Here is a 20,500-nt window from a genome sequence, read left to right as displayed (position 1 = left end):
CCGTGCTGCTAGCATGGCTGTAGACTCTTAATCTTGTTTAATTCAATTCTGTGAGCATCCCAAACAAAATTCTATTCATCTTCATTGTTTTGCAGCGGGCACAGAAAACTCAGAGGCAGATATATTAAAATATACAGTTTATCTAGACAAATACAACCAAAACTATCTGCATGGCTAGATACTTAGACTTAGAAAACTTTAATGTCCCCGAGAGACAATTTGTTGTACAGTACAGGCATATTGACACATAATCCACAACACAAACATTGAACCAGACATCTACAGTACTATTTATCTAACACATAACGTACACACATCACAGGTCTTCACAGGTCCCCTTCATTCATAGTTATCCAAAACACATCCCAGGACCCAAGTCGGGCTGAGTCTAAACTGTATTAATGCAGTCTAACGGAGTTTCAGTCTAGAGGTAAGTGAGGAGATGGTTTTTTTTATACTTGGGTGAACTGGCCCTTTATATCTAACACAAATTATGCAATATGGCCAATGTTACACAAACTGTTTACTGTATCAAAAACATTTATACTGACTGTTTAAAGATCACAAATTATATTTTCAGGCGTACAAAAGTATCCCCCAGTTCAGTACTAATAAGGTAATCAGCATATCTCACATAATAGCACATATGTATCATGTATTTATTAATCAGTTTGGTCAAAGTCTCTTAATGCCTCCTGGGGATTCTCCTAATGAGTAAGTTTTCAAACATTTAATTCCTAATAGGTAGAGCTTACAGCTGGTAAATGTTTGCTCATGATCCTAACTACCACCATGATTAGACCTTTAAAGTACTCCTCTTGTAATCTATAATGTAAAGGCCATGAAGCACATTATGCTCAGATGGTTAAGTAAACATCAAAGTAAAATCACAAAGAGCCTCATGTGGACACAGAGACCTGCACAAAAACAACAAATGGCTGCAATCTACTGGAAAGCAATTTATAGTGCAAAGTAAGCCTTTGTTTTTAGTAGGGGTGATTTATATGCATTTATCTCAGGAATTTTAACCTCAATAGATTCCTTATGTGAGCTGCAATCATTTATATTTTTAGTTTTCTTTGCCACTATCAAGCAGACCAATGAAATATCCTCATCCGTCCTTCATGCCATAACATTATTTGTGATTTTTATGAGAAAAGCTGGTGGTGACTCATTTTAATTCTATTGCATGAACTGGAGGCATAATATGTTTTTCATTTTCTCTGGCTCCAGCTGAAAACACCTGCCCTGTTCTCACAGCTAATACATTAACTAGTAAGTGCCTGAGCAGATGTTGTAGGGTCAGCAGGGAGTCTAGGGCCTATAGAGCGCTCAATATTTATTGGACAGTGTCAGAAGGTAATGACATGAGCTGTCCTCTCTCTTGATGAATCACGTTTCACATACAGGTAGAAGACGGAACATGCATTACCTTCCTAGAAACACATTTTCCAATTTGTCAGCCTCTAAATCATTAAAGGCTTGATATTAGCAAGTATATCTTCTTCTAGAAATGCCAATCAGGGAGAGCCCTTTTGGAAAATGTTCGAAAAACAGTTCAACTTTCTCACTGGAAACTGTAACACACTGGAATATTTTATTTGTGTTTGCTTTGCAATCATTCATAGAGATCAAAGCCAATGCTTAAGGCCTTGGTGTCAGCACAAGACATCGTTGACATCTCCCATTCACACCACGTCTTCTTCTCACATCTCACATGCACTCAGTCGTCACATCCCACAACAAAGAGAGGCGCCCCGAGTTATCATCCATCAAACCAAGTCTTTTATGGCCCATCAAAAGACAATGAACTGCCAGAGTGAAAGGAGTGTTTGCAACATGAAGTGACAGCGAATACTCCAGACACAGATTAAACAGCGTTGGAAATGAGAGAACTACATAATGTTTGGGTAATTTGTGAGAATTAGACGTTATGATTCATCTTTATGAAGGGAAGGAAGCTCACATATAAGCACGGCACGGGCCCCTACTCTGATAGTTCAGGCATCTCAATTTACTTTGGTTTTGAAGTATAGGCTTCATATGGTTATAGAGTGGAACACTTTGTTTTCAAACATCGTTAAATGTCTTTAACGCCTCAATTCTAAGGTATGAGCTACATGTTAAGATATAAAACAGACTCTAGGCTTATAGTCCTTCAAAGGCATCCCATTTATTCCATGTTCTATCAAAGCAAGGGAGGTTTAAGAATAAAGGGGGCTACTGGCAATACAGTACATAATTGTGTATAAGACTTGCAACATAAACACTCAACGGCTCTTTGTATGTTATCGCCCATGGATTACTCCTCTCAAGTCAACCATCAAGCTCTGTGTGGGTATGGCGATGTATGCAGTTGCGGTGTGCACCCCCACATGCAGCATAGATTTTGCTGAAGCATTCGGCAGAGGCCGAGTGAAACGGGACACCCAGATGATTATACTGTATCCTGTCTGTTCCTGATTTATTGTGACAGCAGAAACTCCCTGCAGAACCATGTTGTCAGGTGCTAGGACTTGCGCTGTGTGGGACACCTGATAGGCTTCAGGCTTTTATTCAAGACCTTGTCTCCAGAGACGCTGCTGAGAACACTCAAAATCCTAATTACTAAATATACAAGTGCATATCTACTAATGGTGAACGGAAACAGACCACTCACGTTTGGCTAGAAAAGTAGCAGCTGTGAATTTTTTTTTAACTAGAAATGTTTAAGGGGTAATCCTTAAGATTCTCAATCTTTAACCCTTTAGTTTTAGGCCCTGTTTTTGTTTGCGGTTTAGCAGAATATTTTAAAAGCTAGGGAACCGATTTCATTGAAATTTGGTGAATGGTAAAAGTGTTTAGTTTTAAGTGCTGAGCCAGAATTTATTTTAAAGACTCATGATAGATAGAACATGTTTGAAGGCTGTTGCCATATTCTCATGAACTAATGCACTCACTTGTTACTTGCCATGTATCTCATACTTGTTTATGTACTGTATGTTTTATGCATTTAGAGCATAAACTCCACTCCTTCCACGTTAGCGAATTGGATATGGGCCAAATCAAAGTACACGTCAAATGATTTAATGATTTCTGTCATTTTAGGTAGTTCTTATCACACTGATGTTTGTTTCTGATTAGTTTGGTTTTAATTAGTTATTTCATGCAATAAAACGGGTTGAAACGTAATGATTGACAGCTGTAATTGACTTGCGATTTGTCGGACAGGTGTGTGGGCGGGACTTCGATACTGCAGCTTCACCACACGAACACTACTGCACAGACTTTTTTTTTCAAAATTACAAGATTGCAGCAACCATATCCGGGATATTTTGGCTTTACTTTTGTGCAGTGAAAGGAAGTGTAGATGTGTCAACCATTTTTATATGCAGTCTATGGTCTGGACAGAGGTATTATGCTCTACAGCAACTGCATGTAATTGGCTCACATTACATGACACCATGTACAGCCCTATGTGCTATTTCAGAGACACCAGTTAACCTTTCTGCATATGTTACTCCTCGTTTAGTAATTCTCTGCTCTCTGTTGTGAAAATTACATTAAAATAGTTCTAATTGGAAACTCTGCAGTAAATTATGCAGGATACTATCTTAGTTTGTGATCCCCTTAAGGACTAATTAAAAATATACTTAATTAACACTTTCATTAAAAGCTTCCCTGAATAATGTGCGATTGTTGTGTTTCTTCTGTCAGTCATTAGATGTAATTGTTGTAATATATGTTTTTCACGGGGGAAGGGACTAAAAAAAAAAAATACAGTTTATAGTGGTATCACCTGAACACAGCACTTGAGCAAGCAAGAGCATGAAGGGAGTCATTATTCAGAATTTATGGATTATCAGGGAAACCAGCATAAATGACTCCATAAAACTGTTAAGCAGCCAGGCAGCCAGTGGTGGCCAACATGATTAATCGCAGGCGTTCCAAGATTGGATTTATTTTCTCTTTTATTTCTCCTTTAATGACTAGCCGTGAACACCACTCTAAATATATCGCTCATGTTTCCAGATTACCGGTGACTAATGAGGATTCAAAATGGCCGTTATCTACACTGTCTTTTTATTTTAAAAGTCAATACTGCCTGTGCGTGTGCGCGTGTGCGTGTGATATTCTAGTGAGAGCCACTTGCAATGACCGTTATAAGACTCCCAATTAAAAAGGGTTTTGGAAAGCATTGCTGGTGTGTATACGAGTACACGGGTGCATCGTATGTATAATTTTCTACCTCTCTTGATATTATTCATTCAACTACAAGATTTAGCTTCTACATTCATTAACCAGATCTACTTATCAGTGTATTTACAACACATACATCTGAATTATTAAAAAGGCTCCAAGGAGTATGTTGTCACCTATTTTCTCTACAAAGGATCAATGTGCTGCATTCATGGGATAAATGAAGCTATACTTTACATGACGCTGTTTTACCCAATGGAGGTACAGTATATTCTGTGTGGAGGGCTCTCAGAAGACCCTGGGTTGACACAGTAGATATAGCTCAATTTAATGAAAGAGTCTGGCTCAGTAATGACCCCAGTGATTCATATATTGTAAAGGAAATCAATCCCACATCAGCTAAGTGCAGAGACAGGATCTTTTGCAGCCTTAAATCTTGGCATTGGGTTATATACGCTAAACTGTAGGTTACATTTAACTGGAAAATGTCATTGATGTGCAGAATAAGACAGATGAAGTTCATTACAGAACTAAAAACAGGTATGAAGACAAAACATTGACTCCAATAACGGGCTTTAGTGAGAATATAAAACGCAGGCCCAAGGCAATGCTTTGTCAGGCTGGACTGTTGTGGCACCAGACTGTTGTTCTTTCCATCTATGATTTAACACAGCTGAGCACAGCTAGATGGCACCCGAGAGAGGACTTGATTTTAATGTTTGCCAATCTTCTTCTATACCTGCTCGTGGTGACCATAAATACACTTTTATGCCTCCCGGAGAAATGCTTAAAGAAGCAGTTTGTCCAAGTCCTGTATGGACTCGCATGGCAATATTCTTGATGGATGACAGCAGCAAAGTTTAGAAGACACCCCATAGAGTTTTCCAATCTCATTTGTTTGGGAGTTTTACATTCCAGACATACAATATACATAATTCCTGCTTTATTTATGTGGGTTTGGACTTCTCTGCTCTGAGTCTTTTATTCCCACAGTTCACTAATGAGGCAGAGCACCACCAGTGGCCATGGTCATCTTAAAGGGCTTTTTTTAGAGGTCTGAGATGTGGTCACCCCAGAATAGGAGAGTATGTAAAAAGATTTTAAAAGATCTCCAGAAAACCTTTAACATGTGTTAGCCAGCTGATAATAGGCAAATAAATTGTTCTTGGTCAGTTAAACCTTTTCAGGACCCTTGATGGATTTAGGCTGCATACCATCACGGTTGGGCAAAACCTAACTAGGGCTGCAACTAACAGTTATTTTCTTTACCAATTAATCTATATTTTTTGTCTAGTAATTCATTATTTTGTTAAACATTTTGTCTTATCAATGTTAAAAGAAAAGGTACACAGACATAGTGATTAACAGTAGCTATCATTAAAAAATAAATGGCAACAAGTGAGGAAGCTTTTGCATTTGAAAAGCTAACCAGGAAGTGTTGGGTGTGTTTACAAGAAAATAAACTGGCAAGCTGTGCTAGCAAGCACAATGTAAACTAAACGGGCACCCACTTGTAAAATATATTGCTCCATAGTAGTCAAAAACTTGTTTAAAAGGAAGCATATTTTAACAAACAGCAAGGATTACTGTCGTTGTTACCACCTTGCCAACTGCTTAACCCCTCTCAGTAGGCACTATACTAAGACTTACCAACTGGGGGGTCCGTATACAAAATGGAATGACCCTCTGCCAAAATAAAACCCAGCTAGGCTATACATAGAGGAGTGGCCCTTTAGCTTGGGACTAATATATGGCAGCAGCATGACGTAGTGACTCAGTCCCACCCAACAGCTCTAAACTATCAGAAATTCCTCTCATCACAGAGCAGGGTGGGTCAGTGCTGGGATTGGTTGATATTTTTATAGAACAAACATTTTCCATTAATATTATCGTTGTCTGCATAGCATCAATTTTATTGCTTTGTGTGTGACTTTCATACTTTTACCATGTTGTGGCATATTACCAGAAAAATATTGTTATTAATACATACAGTAATTTCAACCACAGCACTGACACTAGTCTAACCTTTTCATTTATCAAACATCACTACAGTAATGACACTTAACAACGTAGGCCTCGATGTCACCACTTTATTCTTATACGAAAGATATGTTGATCAGGCATTGACGCAAACAGGGCTATTTTGATACACAGGATTAAATTCATTAATTGCTGTCATCACATCAATCCAAGACCACCCTAAAGAAGATGACACCAAGACAGAATTAATAGCTTTCAACAAATACTGTGTGAACAAATGTCATTTCTAAAACTAGTTAACAGCTGTTGGAGGGGGAGATCATAGTGAAGAATATATTGTAGAGATCTGCCCTAACGCCTGTTGGGTGATCCGTAGCTGTAACTGACAGTGGTGCTTTGAGCCACATGAACAAGACTGAATCAGACTGAATAACTGGACCACATGGGTACCAAGATAAATAGACTGTAACATACCATTTAAAGTCACATTACAGGCCCTTGTGATTTCCTAGTCAATAACAAAATGATTGGTTGGCAGTGGCATGCCTAGTTAGTGGGACATTGTTGCGCTTGACATTTATCATAGCTGCGGGGTCGTGAACTTGAAGCTTAACAGCAATTGAATCATTAAATGTGAACGGCTGCAACTTCGCCGTCTCTGAGGCACTGACATAAGTGTTTTCATGCTGAAACGAGTGACTAACTTCCGCTAAGCTAAACACGTCTTTGTTCAAACTGGGACATTAGGTGCTAAGAGGGACATATACTTCAGGGTTGGTGAAACAATGGTCGCTTTAACAAGCAGATTATTTGCTGCATTTGATATTAATACCAATTACTATTATAGATGGATGTCTTCCTGTGAATCAAGTCATGTGTTGTGTCTAGACAGGCCAAGAAGGAACAATCATTCCTATTCAGACTGGATACATTCAGCATACTCAGTTCTTGTGACTGTAATGTAGAAATGCATTATAATTGTACCATGCCACAAAACAATTGGCATAAAGATCAAATTGTCCTTAACTATATAAAACAATGGCTGCAATGACCTTTCAAGGAGGAAATTTACCTCTGCTTGGCAAACATTCTGACTCCAATACTGCAGCAATAGCAACATCTGTTTTGTGACTCTACATTTGAAAACATTTCCACTGTGAATGGAAATTAAACAAGAAGGCTCTGTTATCAGATAAATTAATCCAGAGTGCAGAATCTGTGGTTCAATAAAACAATCCAAATAGCTCAATTTCCACTCTCAAACTTAAAGCAAATAGGATGCTCAATAAAAACATTGCACTGGCCCTCTCTATTAAATAAAATCAATAGCTAGAGGACAAAGAACCTATAGCCATCACTTAATTCTCTTATCAGTGTGATTTAGGGGACAAGGATGATGTTAAATAACTGTAAATCCTTATCTTTGACTTTGTGGGTGGTTTATGGCAGTTTCAACAGCAGTTCAGAGACAGAATGTCCATACCTTCTGCCGGTTACACGATTTATAGCTTTATTACTCTTTGTCTAAAAGAGCAGGGAAACATAATTGAAAAGGAAGAGATAGCAGCCAGCGGGTGGGAGAGCTGGAGAGGGGGCATGCAGGAACTGGGAATCATCATTGCTAGAGACATATCACAGCGACAGTTTTATGGCTAAGGAGCCGGCCCTCTGTATTTTGGGAGCTCGGTTTTATGAAACGAGCAAGATACAATTTTCTGATTCATCTGCAAACGGTCCAGATTGAGTTTAGTATTCTGATGCTGGGCTTCAAACTGGCCCACATGAGCGTAGAGGTCACCGAGAGGGCTCGAGGAGTTGAAGTCACACCGTCACAGGCCCGCTCATATTATTGCCCTCAGTGACAACAAGCCTATTGTTCTCCCTGATAAGGCTTCAGTGTGCACAGTAATGGGAATTACGCAGGGCATAAGTCACAGAGAAATTGGGTGACAGTAGATCAATAGATAGTCGTGAAGCCTCAGGGACCATTGGTGAATTGTTTGTCCACTGGTGGGGAGTTAGTGGATGTTCAGTTCTGAATTAACTATCGAAACTAAGAATGCATTAAGCTCATAGGAGTAGGGGGAAAGGTGCGTGTTGACACAAGTTCATCAGCCTGACCCGTGTGTTTGTGGGACATCATTATGAGGTCGCATCCACCTCATTTTTTTTTTTTTTTTTCCAATACAGGCAATCTCTACTACAGGCTGCAATGCAACCAATTGGAACTGCAACTAAAATGATTTCCTTCATCGATAAATTTGTCAATTATATTTTTGATTAAAGGGTCAGTTCACATAAAACACAAACTAATGTTTTCTCTATAGCAATGCAGATGCTTCTGGGTTTATTTGCGTTGTCTCTGAAGATTTTCTACCACCACCTAAACACAATTCACCTCCATTGTGTTGGGGTGGAGGCAGAAATTTCAGGGATGACTGACTCTTGAATTGTAAACCTTTAGCACTATAGGGTACATTTTGTTTTTAGCTTTTTTTTGTATTCATTTATATTTATATCAATAATTTAATTAGTATGCTGTGTGTTGTCCTGTCTGTCCTGTTGTACTATGAACTCACCAAGCAAGTTTCTAACATGTATTATTGCAATGGCAATAAAGTTAAAACAAATCACCCTGGACAAATAAAACCAAAACTATGCATGGCTAGATACAACTAGAGGTAAATCAGAAAATAAGCTTGATTCCAATTTGGGTGAACAATCTATAAAAAAACCATAAAATGTCTCAAAATAATAAGAAAGCATCAAATTACTTGTTTAGTCTAACAACAGTCCAAATCCAACAAAATTCCATTTGATATAAAACAGATAAAAGGAGCAAATTCTTACATTTGAGAAACCAGAAGCAATTAATAGTTGCTGTTTTTGCATTAATAATGACTTAAACAATGACTTTTTACCAAAATTGTGGTCGATTCATTTTTGTCAATTACTCGACTAAACGTTTTAGCACTACCACCGTTTTAGTGATTAATCAAACTATCTGCTTCGTTAGCAATGCTGTTTTAAGTTTTAGTTTCCCTTTGTCTACAGGATAAAGTGTGTTTCTGTGGCACATGTTTTTGTGGACTGTGGGAAAAGTGCACAGTATGATTAGAGACGCCCTGGAGCCCTACGTGGGAGCTAGAGGATGGAAATGCATTAGCCTTAATCTTTAGTGTTCAAAATGATTAGCCAGAACGTGACAACTCCGATAAAACAGATTCCGCTGTTAAGTTCTTCAGGCAAATGCATATTGTGGCCATCACGCCGAGACATTCCCACTTAAATGCACAGATAATTTGTTGTTGCATTGCATTATTCCTGCCCCATAACCAGACCCCAGCCGAGTGAGCAATGTACCAATGATAACTAAAGATATTAATTAGTATATCACGATGGCGGCACATGAATTTTCACTACTAATAAATTCCAAGCCATCGAGTTGTGATTTAATTATGAATTATGTAAATGGTTGCCATGAATTATTTAGGTCTATGCATTTTATTAGCTAAATGGGAGAGCTGATTGTAGGCATATCACAATGATGAGGAGTGATTACAGCACAAGTACAGGAATATTTAGTGACTTGATCACAACTTCATGTAGGCCGCCTGCTAATGGCAGAAAACATTTCACATTGATGAATAATTGACTAAAGATGTTGTTTAATGGCTATTAAAGGGTCATGTTTACCCAGAGGTCTTAGGTTTTAAAGGTTCTTTAGTGTGTACATTAACCGCTGCATGATACATTATTAACAAAATAATTCACATAATATATTTTATCCATTTAAGTTCCGTGCAGTGTAATGAGACATTGTTGCACCATCAAGTTGAGGAGTTGCTTTTGGATTTTAATGTATTATTGGACAACATTTTGAGTCAATTTAAGTAATTTATGAAGCAAAAATGCCAAAAATATTCTTTCCCCAGCATCTCAATTGTGAAGATCTGCCCCTTTCCGTCTATAAAATGTCAGTAAATAGTGAAAAATGCCCGTCATCATTTCCCTGAGCCCATAGTGATATCTTTAAATGTCTTATTTTGTCTGACCAAAAGTCTAAAACCTAAAGACATTCCGTTTACTATCATAAACATAAGATTTTTAGCCTTTTTTGCTTAAAAATGTAATATCCAAACAGTTGAATTCAATTTCTGTTGATGGACTTGACTAAATTGGCTCTACTTTGAATAGCTGCCCACATCTCTTATTTGTTCAACAATTCAAATAAGTCTGCAGTGTATAGCTTATTGACGGCTGTTGCCTCGCTGGTGAAGCAATTGACCAATGAATGAGGACTTCTTCCTGCGCCAGAGCCAGAAAAGGCAATAGATGAGATCCATGCAGCCGCACACATTGTTGTTGGTGGGGCTAATGCGTACCCCGCTACTGATTGGTTAGGGGAAAACAAACAAAATAGACCCCTTCCTGGACAGAAATAGACTAAAATGAAGACTGTGTTAGGCTGAATGAATGAAATGTATTAAATGGCAATCAGTCTAATTTTCACAATCTTTTGACATATAATGGACTAAACAATTGACTTAAAACATGAATCAATAAATTAATCAACAATGGAAAGATTAGTTTCAGCCCTAAAACAAGGAGCAAGAAACAATATTTCAATCACTTGCCAAACAGGCTCAATTACTGTGTAACAGCATAAAGGACAGAAGAATATATGGTAGACATAAACACTGGGTGACACTGTTGTGTATATAAGTCACTTCTCAAAATTCATTTCTTTAGACTTGCTTTTTTGTGACGTCGGCCCTACTGTTTGGCTGCCTGTTATTTTTACTGACCTCATCTGCCTTGCTTGTCTGTCAAAGCACTTCGTAAACTTTGTTTTTAAAAAGGTGCTATATACACATAGTTATTATTATTATTATTATTATTATTATTATTATTATTATTATTAGGACATTTGTTTCTCAAATTTCATAGTGAAATCTATATGAGTATAGCTATCTACATCTTTGTGCCATTTCTTTTTACCACTTTTCTTCTTGTCAAGTTAATGTAGTGCCAGGAACAAGGCGTATATTTGTTTTGAAGAGGGCTGTCAAATCGAACGGTCAGGCTGCATTTTTTGATGGAGTCGTATCGCTCGCTCATCTGTCAGTCAAAGAAAGACCAAAGTCAAACTTGAGAGTTGAGGAGCGGACTTACATTGCATTTCATTGTCTAGGAGAGCAGAGAAGTCTGACGAGCACAGTTCAGCTCTGATTTAAAATTTGTAGGGCATATTTGCTAAGTAATAAAGTGTAGCAGCGAGTAACCATTGGGATAGTTGATACAGTAGGTCACCCAAAGCTTAACAAGTGCTATGTAGAAAAGGATAATTGACTCATAATGTTCCCTGTAGTCTGTGATAAAAACAGAATATTGCCTCATCACACAAAGAAGGCCTACACACATTTCAGAGCACATTAATCATCCCGGCATGTGACAAAACTCTTCTTCTCATAGACAGTAGACTCGAGTCAGGCCGGCCTATAAAATTCAGTCACCACAACAGTGTCAGACATTGTTCTGGCATACCAGAAAATTCCCCGACCCGGGGAGCGTGTCTTTCTACTGGATTGTTATGGTGTTTACTCACACAAGAGGCTTACCCCGAGGCGAGCTCCACACCTCAGCGACCCAGCTGGAAGCGTCCCAGCCCCCTGGAGGAGTACTCTAGCCTCCCCTGCTGTCCACACTCTGTTAGTAAGCAGCAGCGGCAGGGCCAGCAGCCAGGACTATCTGGGAACTGGAGATCAGTGAAAAAAGAGCATCAGATTGCAAAGCTTTCCATCAGGTAGAACAGGTACGAGGAGGTGTCTTTTAGAAAACAGCACTTGAATACTACCATCTGCACACTGTCATTATCAAACAGGAACCTGTGCTGAGATTACTGTGGCCTTCACATGCACTGGATTTCTATCTGGTTGATACATTTCTATCTGTGTGTCTTCCCTTTATTCACTAGATTGAAGATAAGAAAGTAAAGAACCTCCACATAGTCTGAGGTTATTTTTTTGCCACAATGCTTCACATGCACTGAGGGACTGAAACACTTAAATGTATACATTAAAAGCCTTTTAAACATTTTATGTTAGGATTAAAATGAAATGTGCATGGAATAAGATCAAGGGGTAAAACAAAGTGCAGCCCTAAATGTTGCTCCTTAGCCTGTTATTATGTACCTAAATGATTAAAGATTTTAATAATGTAATTTAAAGGTTAGTTAAGTGGTAATTAATGACAGCCTATGCGACCCAGAGTTTGTATTTAGGGGTGCATGTACATTTTGGGATGATTAAGGCATTTTGTCTGCTAGTCATTAGGTTTAGCATTTGTTCACCACCAAATAAAAACCTACTTCTTTTCAGTAATACATGGCGTCACTGTTTGTCTAGCACAGATATACCTCTAATTCTGCTTCTTCATTTGGGTTGAAGGTCTGCAGCTCTGCCTGCTGAATGTGCTGAAAGTTTGTACTTCCCTACAGAGTTTTGCTCTCGTTTTGTTCGTCAAATAATCATCAAAATACACCTGAAAGCACTTTTATTCTTTTTGTGACAGAATATTTAATGTTCTAACTAAATATAAATGAATAAATGTAACAAGTGAGGTTAACTGCCTTGACAACACTGCCCTCCTCTGTATGAACACCTATATTACATGTCCTAACCTTTTTCATTATCCAATTAATTTACAGTAAGGAGAAGTTCCATGGTCTATTTATCAGCTTTGTCACACTAATTATTATTTTTTAAACAGTCTGTCAATTAATTCTGTCTATTTTAATGCAACATTGTGATTCTACTTCACTACGTTGCAGGGGGAAAAATTGTACTTTTTACTCCACTACATTAATCTGACAGCTGTTACTAGTTACTTTGAAGATGTAGACTGCATATGAATGTTGTTTAATTTATAACAGGCTAATAATAATAATAATAATAATAATAATAAAACACGTTAATACTTTGCATACAATAATAAAAACTGAATGGAACCATTCTGCATGAGAGGTACATTTATTTTTGACACTAAGTATATTGTGCTAATAACATGTCTGTTATCAGCACATGAACTGTAAATTAACTGTATTTTGACTGGAGGGCTTTTACTTGTAACAGAATAAATGCACACAGTGGTATTGATACTTTTACTCAAGTAAAGGATATGAATACTTCGTCTACCACTGTTCAGCTGCACACGTAATTACTCACGGTTATATTTTTTTGACATCCTCTAAAGAAAGGGATATGCACGCAGCAGTGAGTCCTATCCATAGACGTGGTCCAAACAATGGGCGTCTGTTTTACAGTCCTATCATGAGAGCAGCAGGCGGTCATATGACCGTCATTCTCTACATGACTGAGCGGATTTTTAAGGTTCATTTAATCAGGAATTCAGTTAGGCGCTCTCTCAGACCCACAAGACCCTCTTCTTTAGACGCAACTGTGTGGTGAGTTGTTTTTCCAATTTGCAGCTGCATGTGGGTTTCATTTCATGGCTCAAGTCTATAGCTCTACATATTGCGCCTTACACAATGTTTGTCATATGAAGGAGGAATGTGTCTAGTTTATTTGGATTTATCAAATATACATTCAACTTTTATCACATTTTCCGTGTGACTGGCTTTTGCTGGAGTCGCTACACTTGACATTGTCCTTATTTCATCGACGCTGTTCACAATGGCGATCACATGATCGTAACAAGTGTTGCACCGAAAGCTGTGTGACCTGACAACTTACCCAATGTGCTGGTCCATTAAATATTTAGTTTTCTTTTTTTTTTTTTTTTTTACAGTAGAATATGATTATTTTAAGTTTTCAATAGGTCTAGTGTAAGGTTTTAGGTAGGTTATTACAAATGTAACTCGTGCATGCAGTCACAAAGAAATAGTGAAATAATGTTTAGAAACATTTCAGAGAAAATGTACCTTAATATATTTTATTTACTTTCAGATAAGCATGTGTTACTATGCCTGAGGTGGTTAATATGGTCACCAGCGGTTTACTCTCTCCTTAGGAAGCAATAACAAACCGCGAATAATCATGCAGCTCGCACCCGTTGATGTAATGTATTCATGTTGTTTACGCCGTTTGCGAAGACGCTCTTCTTCGCCCTCCATTGTCTACCACGCACGGGCAGGCGATGTGCGGCAGCGCCCTCTGCGGTCACAGATTCTGATGGGTCACAGCCTAGTGTGCCGACAGAAACGCAAGAGGTCTCCCATGCTGGTCATCGCATCTAGTCGCAGTATTACGGTACAGCGCTAAACGAACACGGAAGAGCTTGAGCTGGGATCAGATTTATTATCGTATGCCGTATCACAATTGTCGTGTAAGATATGTCTTTTCGTAATATTTCCAAAGAGGCACTGGCTGGATCCATCACACTGGGAGTTGTTTTAGTCGCCGGTTATTTCTTTGGTAAGAGCGAAGGTGATCAAGCCTAAATATACTTTTTTCATGAAGAGAGGTTTATATGTAGACTTAGCTCTACACAAGGAGGAATCCACCTGTGAAATCTGTAAAACCATTTTTATGTTTTGGTTAAAAGTTACAAGTACAAGTTTAAAACCAAAGCTCTGAGTGGAAATCTAACCCAGGTACAGCATTTTTCAGTCTTTCAAATCTGAAAGAGGAAACCAAGAATTACACAATCAATTTCCCTAAGGTTTTGTCCGTCTGACATTAGTACATTGTGGCTTTCTTTGACTTTCCCTTCCAGCTTCTACCCTTATAATGGTAAATCCCAAACTGCAAAGCTTTTGAAAATAACAGCAATATCCAGTGATGTACAGACAGAAAATATAGGGACACAGAGACACTGTCACCAGAATGCGACAATTCATTGTATTGTATTGATGTCAAGCTACATTGTCTTACAATTTCCAGTCTTCATTTCTTTATCTGGATCTGTTGCTGCTGGTGCAATAATTGCATTTCCCCCACTGAAATCATTTAAGTTTTATCTAAATCAAATAACTACTGTACATTAACTAGACCAGACTTCAGTTTCCTGAAAGATGTATAAGCTGGATGGTAGATCAGCGGGCAATATCGTGCTCTTAAGATCCTTATAATTCTTTCATGGTTCACGTTTGTCCTCAGGGAAAAAGAAATCTTCCAAAATGAGCATCTTTAAAAGTCACGCCGAGGGAAAAGACAACCCACTGCTGCAGTATGTCCTCAATAACTCCTTGAGGGAGCATCCGGCCCTGAAAAACCTCAGACTGGTAAACTCGTCTTAGTATATAGTATATAGTATATACAGATGTGCTCTGGCAAAATGAAGCACTCAATGTCATAAGATGTAATCATGTGTTGTGTTACAGTGCAAGTTGTGAATCTAATACAACCGGTTTCCTCCCATTGCTTTCAGAGGACAATGGAACACTCCTTGAACTTCATAATGGTCGCCTGTGAGCAGTCGCAGTTCATGGCCAATCTGGCAAAACTAATCAAAACCAAGAAAGCATTAGAGATTGGTAAGGGCCTCGGACCTAACATCACATCTGGTCTCTGAAACATACACCTGCTCATGATTGAGATTCAACAATCCTTAACCTGTTCAGACACGAGTACCTTTACATGCACACAAGAAGAAGTTTCTAGGAGAAATCGGGTTGTGCAGGAAATTGAGTGTTTATTCGCGGATACCAACTGCTTCCCGATTGTCTTTTTTGGCTAAGCGTAGTGAAAGACTGCACAGTTTTTCCTTACAGCGCACATTTTATAAGTAAGTTGGTAAAATGTTAAGTAGAAACTGACCTATTCAGACTTATAGAGGTTAATCAGTGTCAGTTTCAGTTTAAGTCTGACTTTGAACTAGTCTAGTGTTGTTACAGTGGTCTTGTTTGTACTTGGAACTATGTTTATATAAGTCCTAAATTACCCAATCATTAGCCTATTTATTGAACTTAGATTTTGATGCACCCATACACTATAGATGTGTTATTTTTGACTGCATTTTTTGCCTTTGAAAAAAAAGCACTGAATCAAATTATTTTTGAATTTTTGAATATTTTTGAATCAAATTATTTTAAAGACAAGGATGCAGTACACAGTACAGTAATAATGACCTCTCCTTTCATCGCACCGCAGTGCTGTCACAGCAATACGTTCCCTGTCCAAAGTCTTTGTGAGGCACAAGCACACATCTAAAAGGCTGATTAGAAACATGGTTAGCCTACATGTACACATGGCCAAGAAACCAGCTTTCTCCACGAGAAATCAAGCAGATGAAAATCAGGTTTCTCTATTCCCCTACCACGACTACAGAAACCAGGTTTCTTATATGATATTTAAGAAATCTTTTGCCATATCAATTGTCATCCATTTTGCTGATTTTAGTGCGCTCTCATTGCAGGAGTATACACAGGCTACAACACACTGAGCATTGCACTGACTTTGCCTGACGATGGAGTTATAGTCGCATGTGATATCACTGAAGAATACGCCAACATTGGTAAACCCTTCTGGAAAGAGGTACCATTCACATCTATGTTTTAGTGTTTTTCAAAACACTGTATTATGATGGGGTTCAGTATATGATGTGTAATACTGCTGTATTGTTCCCATATTGCAAAGTGCTGATCAGTGCAGAGGATTTTCATACAACACAGGTAATAGACGTACTGTAGCTCTAAGTATGTGCATCTGCATGTGGAGCAGACTTCAGTTGTCAGTCAGTCTTTTGTGTGATTAAAGACGACTACTGGACCAGTCTGCCAAGTCTTTTAATAATCATAAAACAAATCCTTTTTAAAATTATTTGCATCAACACCACATTCAGAGCTAATTTCATGACTTTCAAGTTATTTATGTTTAGTCACAGTTAATAAATGCAGACTTCCACTTCCTTCTCAGCATTTTGAATAACTGCCAATTAATGTGTTAAGATAATGTTATGGTAAATCTGCTTACATGCTTGTTAAAAAAAAATTATGTATTCACGAGCAATTGTAAAAAAATAAGTAAAAATAAAATTGCTTTCAGCTGTATCTACACTGATATCACGAGGCTATATCTTATTTTGACTAATCCAGAAAATAGCAAAACTAGGTTATTGTAAACAATGTCATGTTTGCAAAAACAACTAAAAAAGGAATAAATATGCATGTAAATACACTCACAAAAAAGACATCCTAATATACTGCAAGACTTTGTTTCTCATGCGTCATTAGACAACTTCTCTGCTGCATTTTTACCTTAAAAAATTGTTTGTTTTTTTGTTTACAGGCTGGAGTCGAGCAAAAAATTGATTTACGCATTCAGCCAGCACTGAAAACTCTAGGTACAGTAATACATCTCTTTCCTTAACTTACTATTCTAAATTTGACAGAAGAGGTACAATTTCCTGACGGAAAAATTAAATAATTCTAGAGGGCTTGTGTGTGTCTTCATTTTTGTGAAACAACACATCATCTGAATGGGATTAATGGTATATCACATCCAGGACTGCCACAGTCTAACCTGCATCTGTGGCTTAGTCTAAACAGTGTCTGTGCCCTTTAAAAATCACTTAAATGCCACTGACTGGAGGTTCCTGTATATCAGGTTTAGGTTACATCTGCTGCACACACAGTTAAGATTAGGTTTAAAGGTCATGGAGTTCAGAATTTAATAAAAAATGAAATACTTTGGAAACACTATCATAACTGTTAGACTATGGTTATTTCTGTTATTACATTTAAAAGGTGTCACATCTGCCTCAATTTATTGTTGATGATGCCCAAAAGAGAGTTACAGGAAGCTCCCATATAACAGCTCAGGGAAGCGGCTGTGCACTGCTCTTTAACCAGACGTACATTTGTCAATACTAACCAGCTAGTCCGCATCTGAAAGTTGTTTCTCTTGCAAAAAAAATGCTTTAAAACAATTCCGGTTATGCTTGAAATCTCGCCTGTGTTGCTTGTCGAAGTTTGATTTCAAGTGTGAGATCTAGATAACGTGTGTGATGGGCTCATTGTTGCCCCTTGTGGCCGTTGGGGGAAAACACACACTGTTTCTGTCCTCCGGCCTCAGGGGCAGTAATGAGCCCTTACGGCTTGGAGGCGAAGAAGACGCCTAGCGACACACGTGAGATTTATAATTTATCTGAGGCGTTTGTTATTGTTTTTATGATAACTAAAAGTCCAGCTACACTTCAAGTGACAAAACACACACTGTAACGTTACTTGTTCCAATGGTGATTCTAAATTATATGCTATGCTGAATAACAAAATCTCACAGGTGAAATCAATTTCCTTGATTACCATTTGGTACAACAATCGGGTCCAATTTAGCAGCTGCGTTTTAGCTGAACTCATTCAGCTAAGCTAGTCAGCTGCTAAGTAAAGTTAACGTTACCAGCAAATATAACATACAGGTAAGCGAGCTAACATTACCTGAATATAGCATAAGTTAGAATGGCAGCTCACGGCTATATACGTTTTGGTAATTTACCTGGATTCCAGTTGTCCCGCCAAAGAAAGAGATCCGTTAGCTGCTTCTTTCTTTATTCATTGCAGCCTAAAACAAAGTTATTATTATCGAATCAGTTTAGTACAAAACATTTTAGTTCAGATTCTGAAGTTGTTTCCACTTGACTCAAACAAACGCTGAAGGGTGAAGAGACCGTGACTATGGTGACGTCACGTGCATATATCATCGAAGAAGTCACATGACCCTTTGAATTATTTATTTTTGTAATATTTATTTATTTATTACATTACTAACCAGTATGCAGAATTAGTAGAATAGCTGCCAATGCAGTACTAATAATTTCACTTGTATAATGATTAACTATGTATCGTCAAAAATAAAATAACTCATCATTTCATCGAATGTTATCACCAAAGAAGATTTGCATTTGCTTAAATGCTTTGTTGGGTGAAGGATTCAAAGATTTGTTAACATGGTTAAGTGAAAATCTCTATTATACATCTGTGAAGACAACAGCTTGGCTAGGCATTTTTGTACAAGTTGATTACAAGCGACTTTGAGCCTGGGAAAAGCGCTATATAAATTCAATTTATTATTATTATTATTATTATTATTACATGACAAAAAGAGGAATACTTTGCTTTTATGATATAAGCACTTTATCAAAGGCTTTGCAAATATATAATGTGTATAAAACATTTAATTAAATCTGCAAAGATAGACTTAAAATCCTCTTCCAAGGATCCAGTCCAAAGATTGCCTCTCATCATATCTCCATTTTCAAAGACCACTATAGTTCAATATTTAACCCCATTTGACAAAGTTTGTTTTACAAGCATGTAACCATGTTGGTTACAAAAAATAAAACAAAGGTCATCAAATGGGTTACATTAAATACAGCTGGGTTTGTTTGTTTTTTAAATCATGAAAATATTTCTCTCGAAGACATCTTACGTTGGACAATTTTAAATTGACCTTATTCCTTATTTCTTCATTTTTATTTTGAACAAAAAATAGCAATAAAATAAAATCTAAAAACACAATAAGTGCGTAGCAACACACCGAAAGGAAAAACAATATCTATGAAGTGTTGCAAGACAACAAATATACACACCTTAATTCACTTTATTAGGTATCAAGAATCTTGAAGGTCTTTTTTAAATGAGTTTCTTATCTAGCAGTGTTAATACTGTACATTGGGATTGTTAATTATAACCTGAAGTATAATTTACCTCTCTATTCCATCTTGTTTCTTTCAGATGATCTCTTGTCAGATGGCCAGGCTGAAACATTTGACTTTGTCTTCATTGATGCAGACAAAGTTAACTATGACAACTACTTCGAAAAGTCTCTGAAACTGTTGAGGAAAGGGGGCATCATTGCTATCGACAATGTAGGGGCTTCACCCAATACAAATATTTAAGTTTGACTTCTTGTAGTATGTTATTTTAAGCAGCTAATTCCCTACACTTGTTTTTCTGGTCCTGCAGGTGCTATGGAGTGGAAAGGTGGTGAATCCATCCCCTGACGACACAGACACTCTGGCCATCGACAAGCTCAACAAGAAGTTGCACCGAGATGCTCGAATCAGCCTGAGTATGCTCACAGTGGGAGATGGGCTTACAATAGCTATCAAATTATAGGACAGATGTCTAATAAGTGCAATGATTCATAGGCTTTGGAAGGTAACTGGGGAAACTATGTCCTTTTTAAAGTTAGGTGAACTATTATATTGGATATGCCATGGTAGCTGAAACATGTTACTATCTGGGCTCATGTTACTTAGTAATTCCAGTGGCAGTCGTTTTACTTCACAATCAGTAACTTAATTCATTTTACAGTAAAAAGACAAAGTGCAGCGTTTGAATGAAATGAAGAAATTTGATTAAAAAACAAACTGTACATGC

At 37.7% G+C, this 20,500-nt stretch overlaps 1 protein-coding gene and 1 long non-coding RNA gene across 5 annotated transcripts in view; one reads left to right on the top strand and one right to left on the bottom strand.

Annotated features, from left to right (window-relative positions):
• The window catches only part of LOC116061396, a 36,757-nt gene extending 17,835 nt beyond the window's left edge, over positions 1-18,922 (bottom strand). For all 3 annotated transcript variants that reach the window (XR_004107712.2, XR_004107713.2, XR_004896335.1), the window contains exons 1-2: positions 18,600-18,922; positions 11,768-11,917 (exon numbers count right to left, since the gene is read on the bottom strand). This is a non-coding gene — a long non-coding RNA (uncharacterized LOC116061396). The remainder of the gene's footprint in view (positions 1-11,767; positions 11,918-18,599) is intronic.
• LOC116061215 (catechol O-methyltransferase domain-containing protein 1) lies at positions 13,399-20,495 on the top strand. Of its 2 annotated transcripts, none has more exons than XM_031315247.2 (7): positions 13,399-13,624; positions 15,279-15,403; positions 15,550-15,655; positions 16,537-16,655; positions 17,409-17,463; positions 19,853-19,986; positions 20,084-20,495. In XM_031315247.2, exons 2-7 carry the CDS (start codon positions 15,299-15,301, stop codon positions 20,234-20,236), a joined length of 672 nt encoding a protein of 223 aa, XP_031171107.1. In that variant the 5' UTR covers positions 13,399-13,624; positions 15,279-15,298; the 3' UTR covers positions 20,237-20,495. The 2 variants fall into 2 exon arrangements, with proteins under 2 accessions (XP_031171107.1, XP_031171106.1); XM_031315246.2 differs by lacking the exon at positions 13,399-13,624 and adding an exon at positions 14,353-14,594.
• Positions 20,496-20,500: the final 5 nt, after the last annotated feature.

This window comes from Sander lucioperca, chromosome 22, assembly GCF_008315115.2.
Source record: "Sander lucioperca isolate FBNREF2018 chromosome 22, SLUC_FBN_1.2, whole genome shotgun sequence".
Lineage (NCBI taxonomy): Eukaryota > Metazoa > Chordata > Actinopteri > Perciformes > Percidae > Sander > Sander lucioperca.
The sequence above is the reverse complement of the archived record's forward strand: the minus strand, read 5'-3'. Positions and strand labels throughout refer to the sequence as shown.

Coding starts and splice junctions, on each gene's coding strand:
- LOC116061215 (XM_031315246.2), top strand. CDS start 14,513: ATGTCTTTTCGTAATATTTCCAAAGAGGCACTGGCTGGATCCATCACA. Junction 15,656..16,536: donor CAAGAAAGCATTAGAGATTG/GTAAGGGCCTCG, acceptor CTCTCATTGCAG/GAGTATACACAGGCTACAAC. Junction 17,464..19,852: donor GCCAGCACTGAAAACTCTAG/GTACAGTAATAC, acceptor TGTTTCTTTCAG/ATGATCTCTTGTCAGATGGC.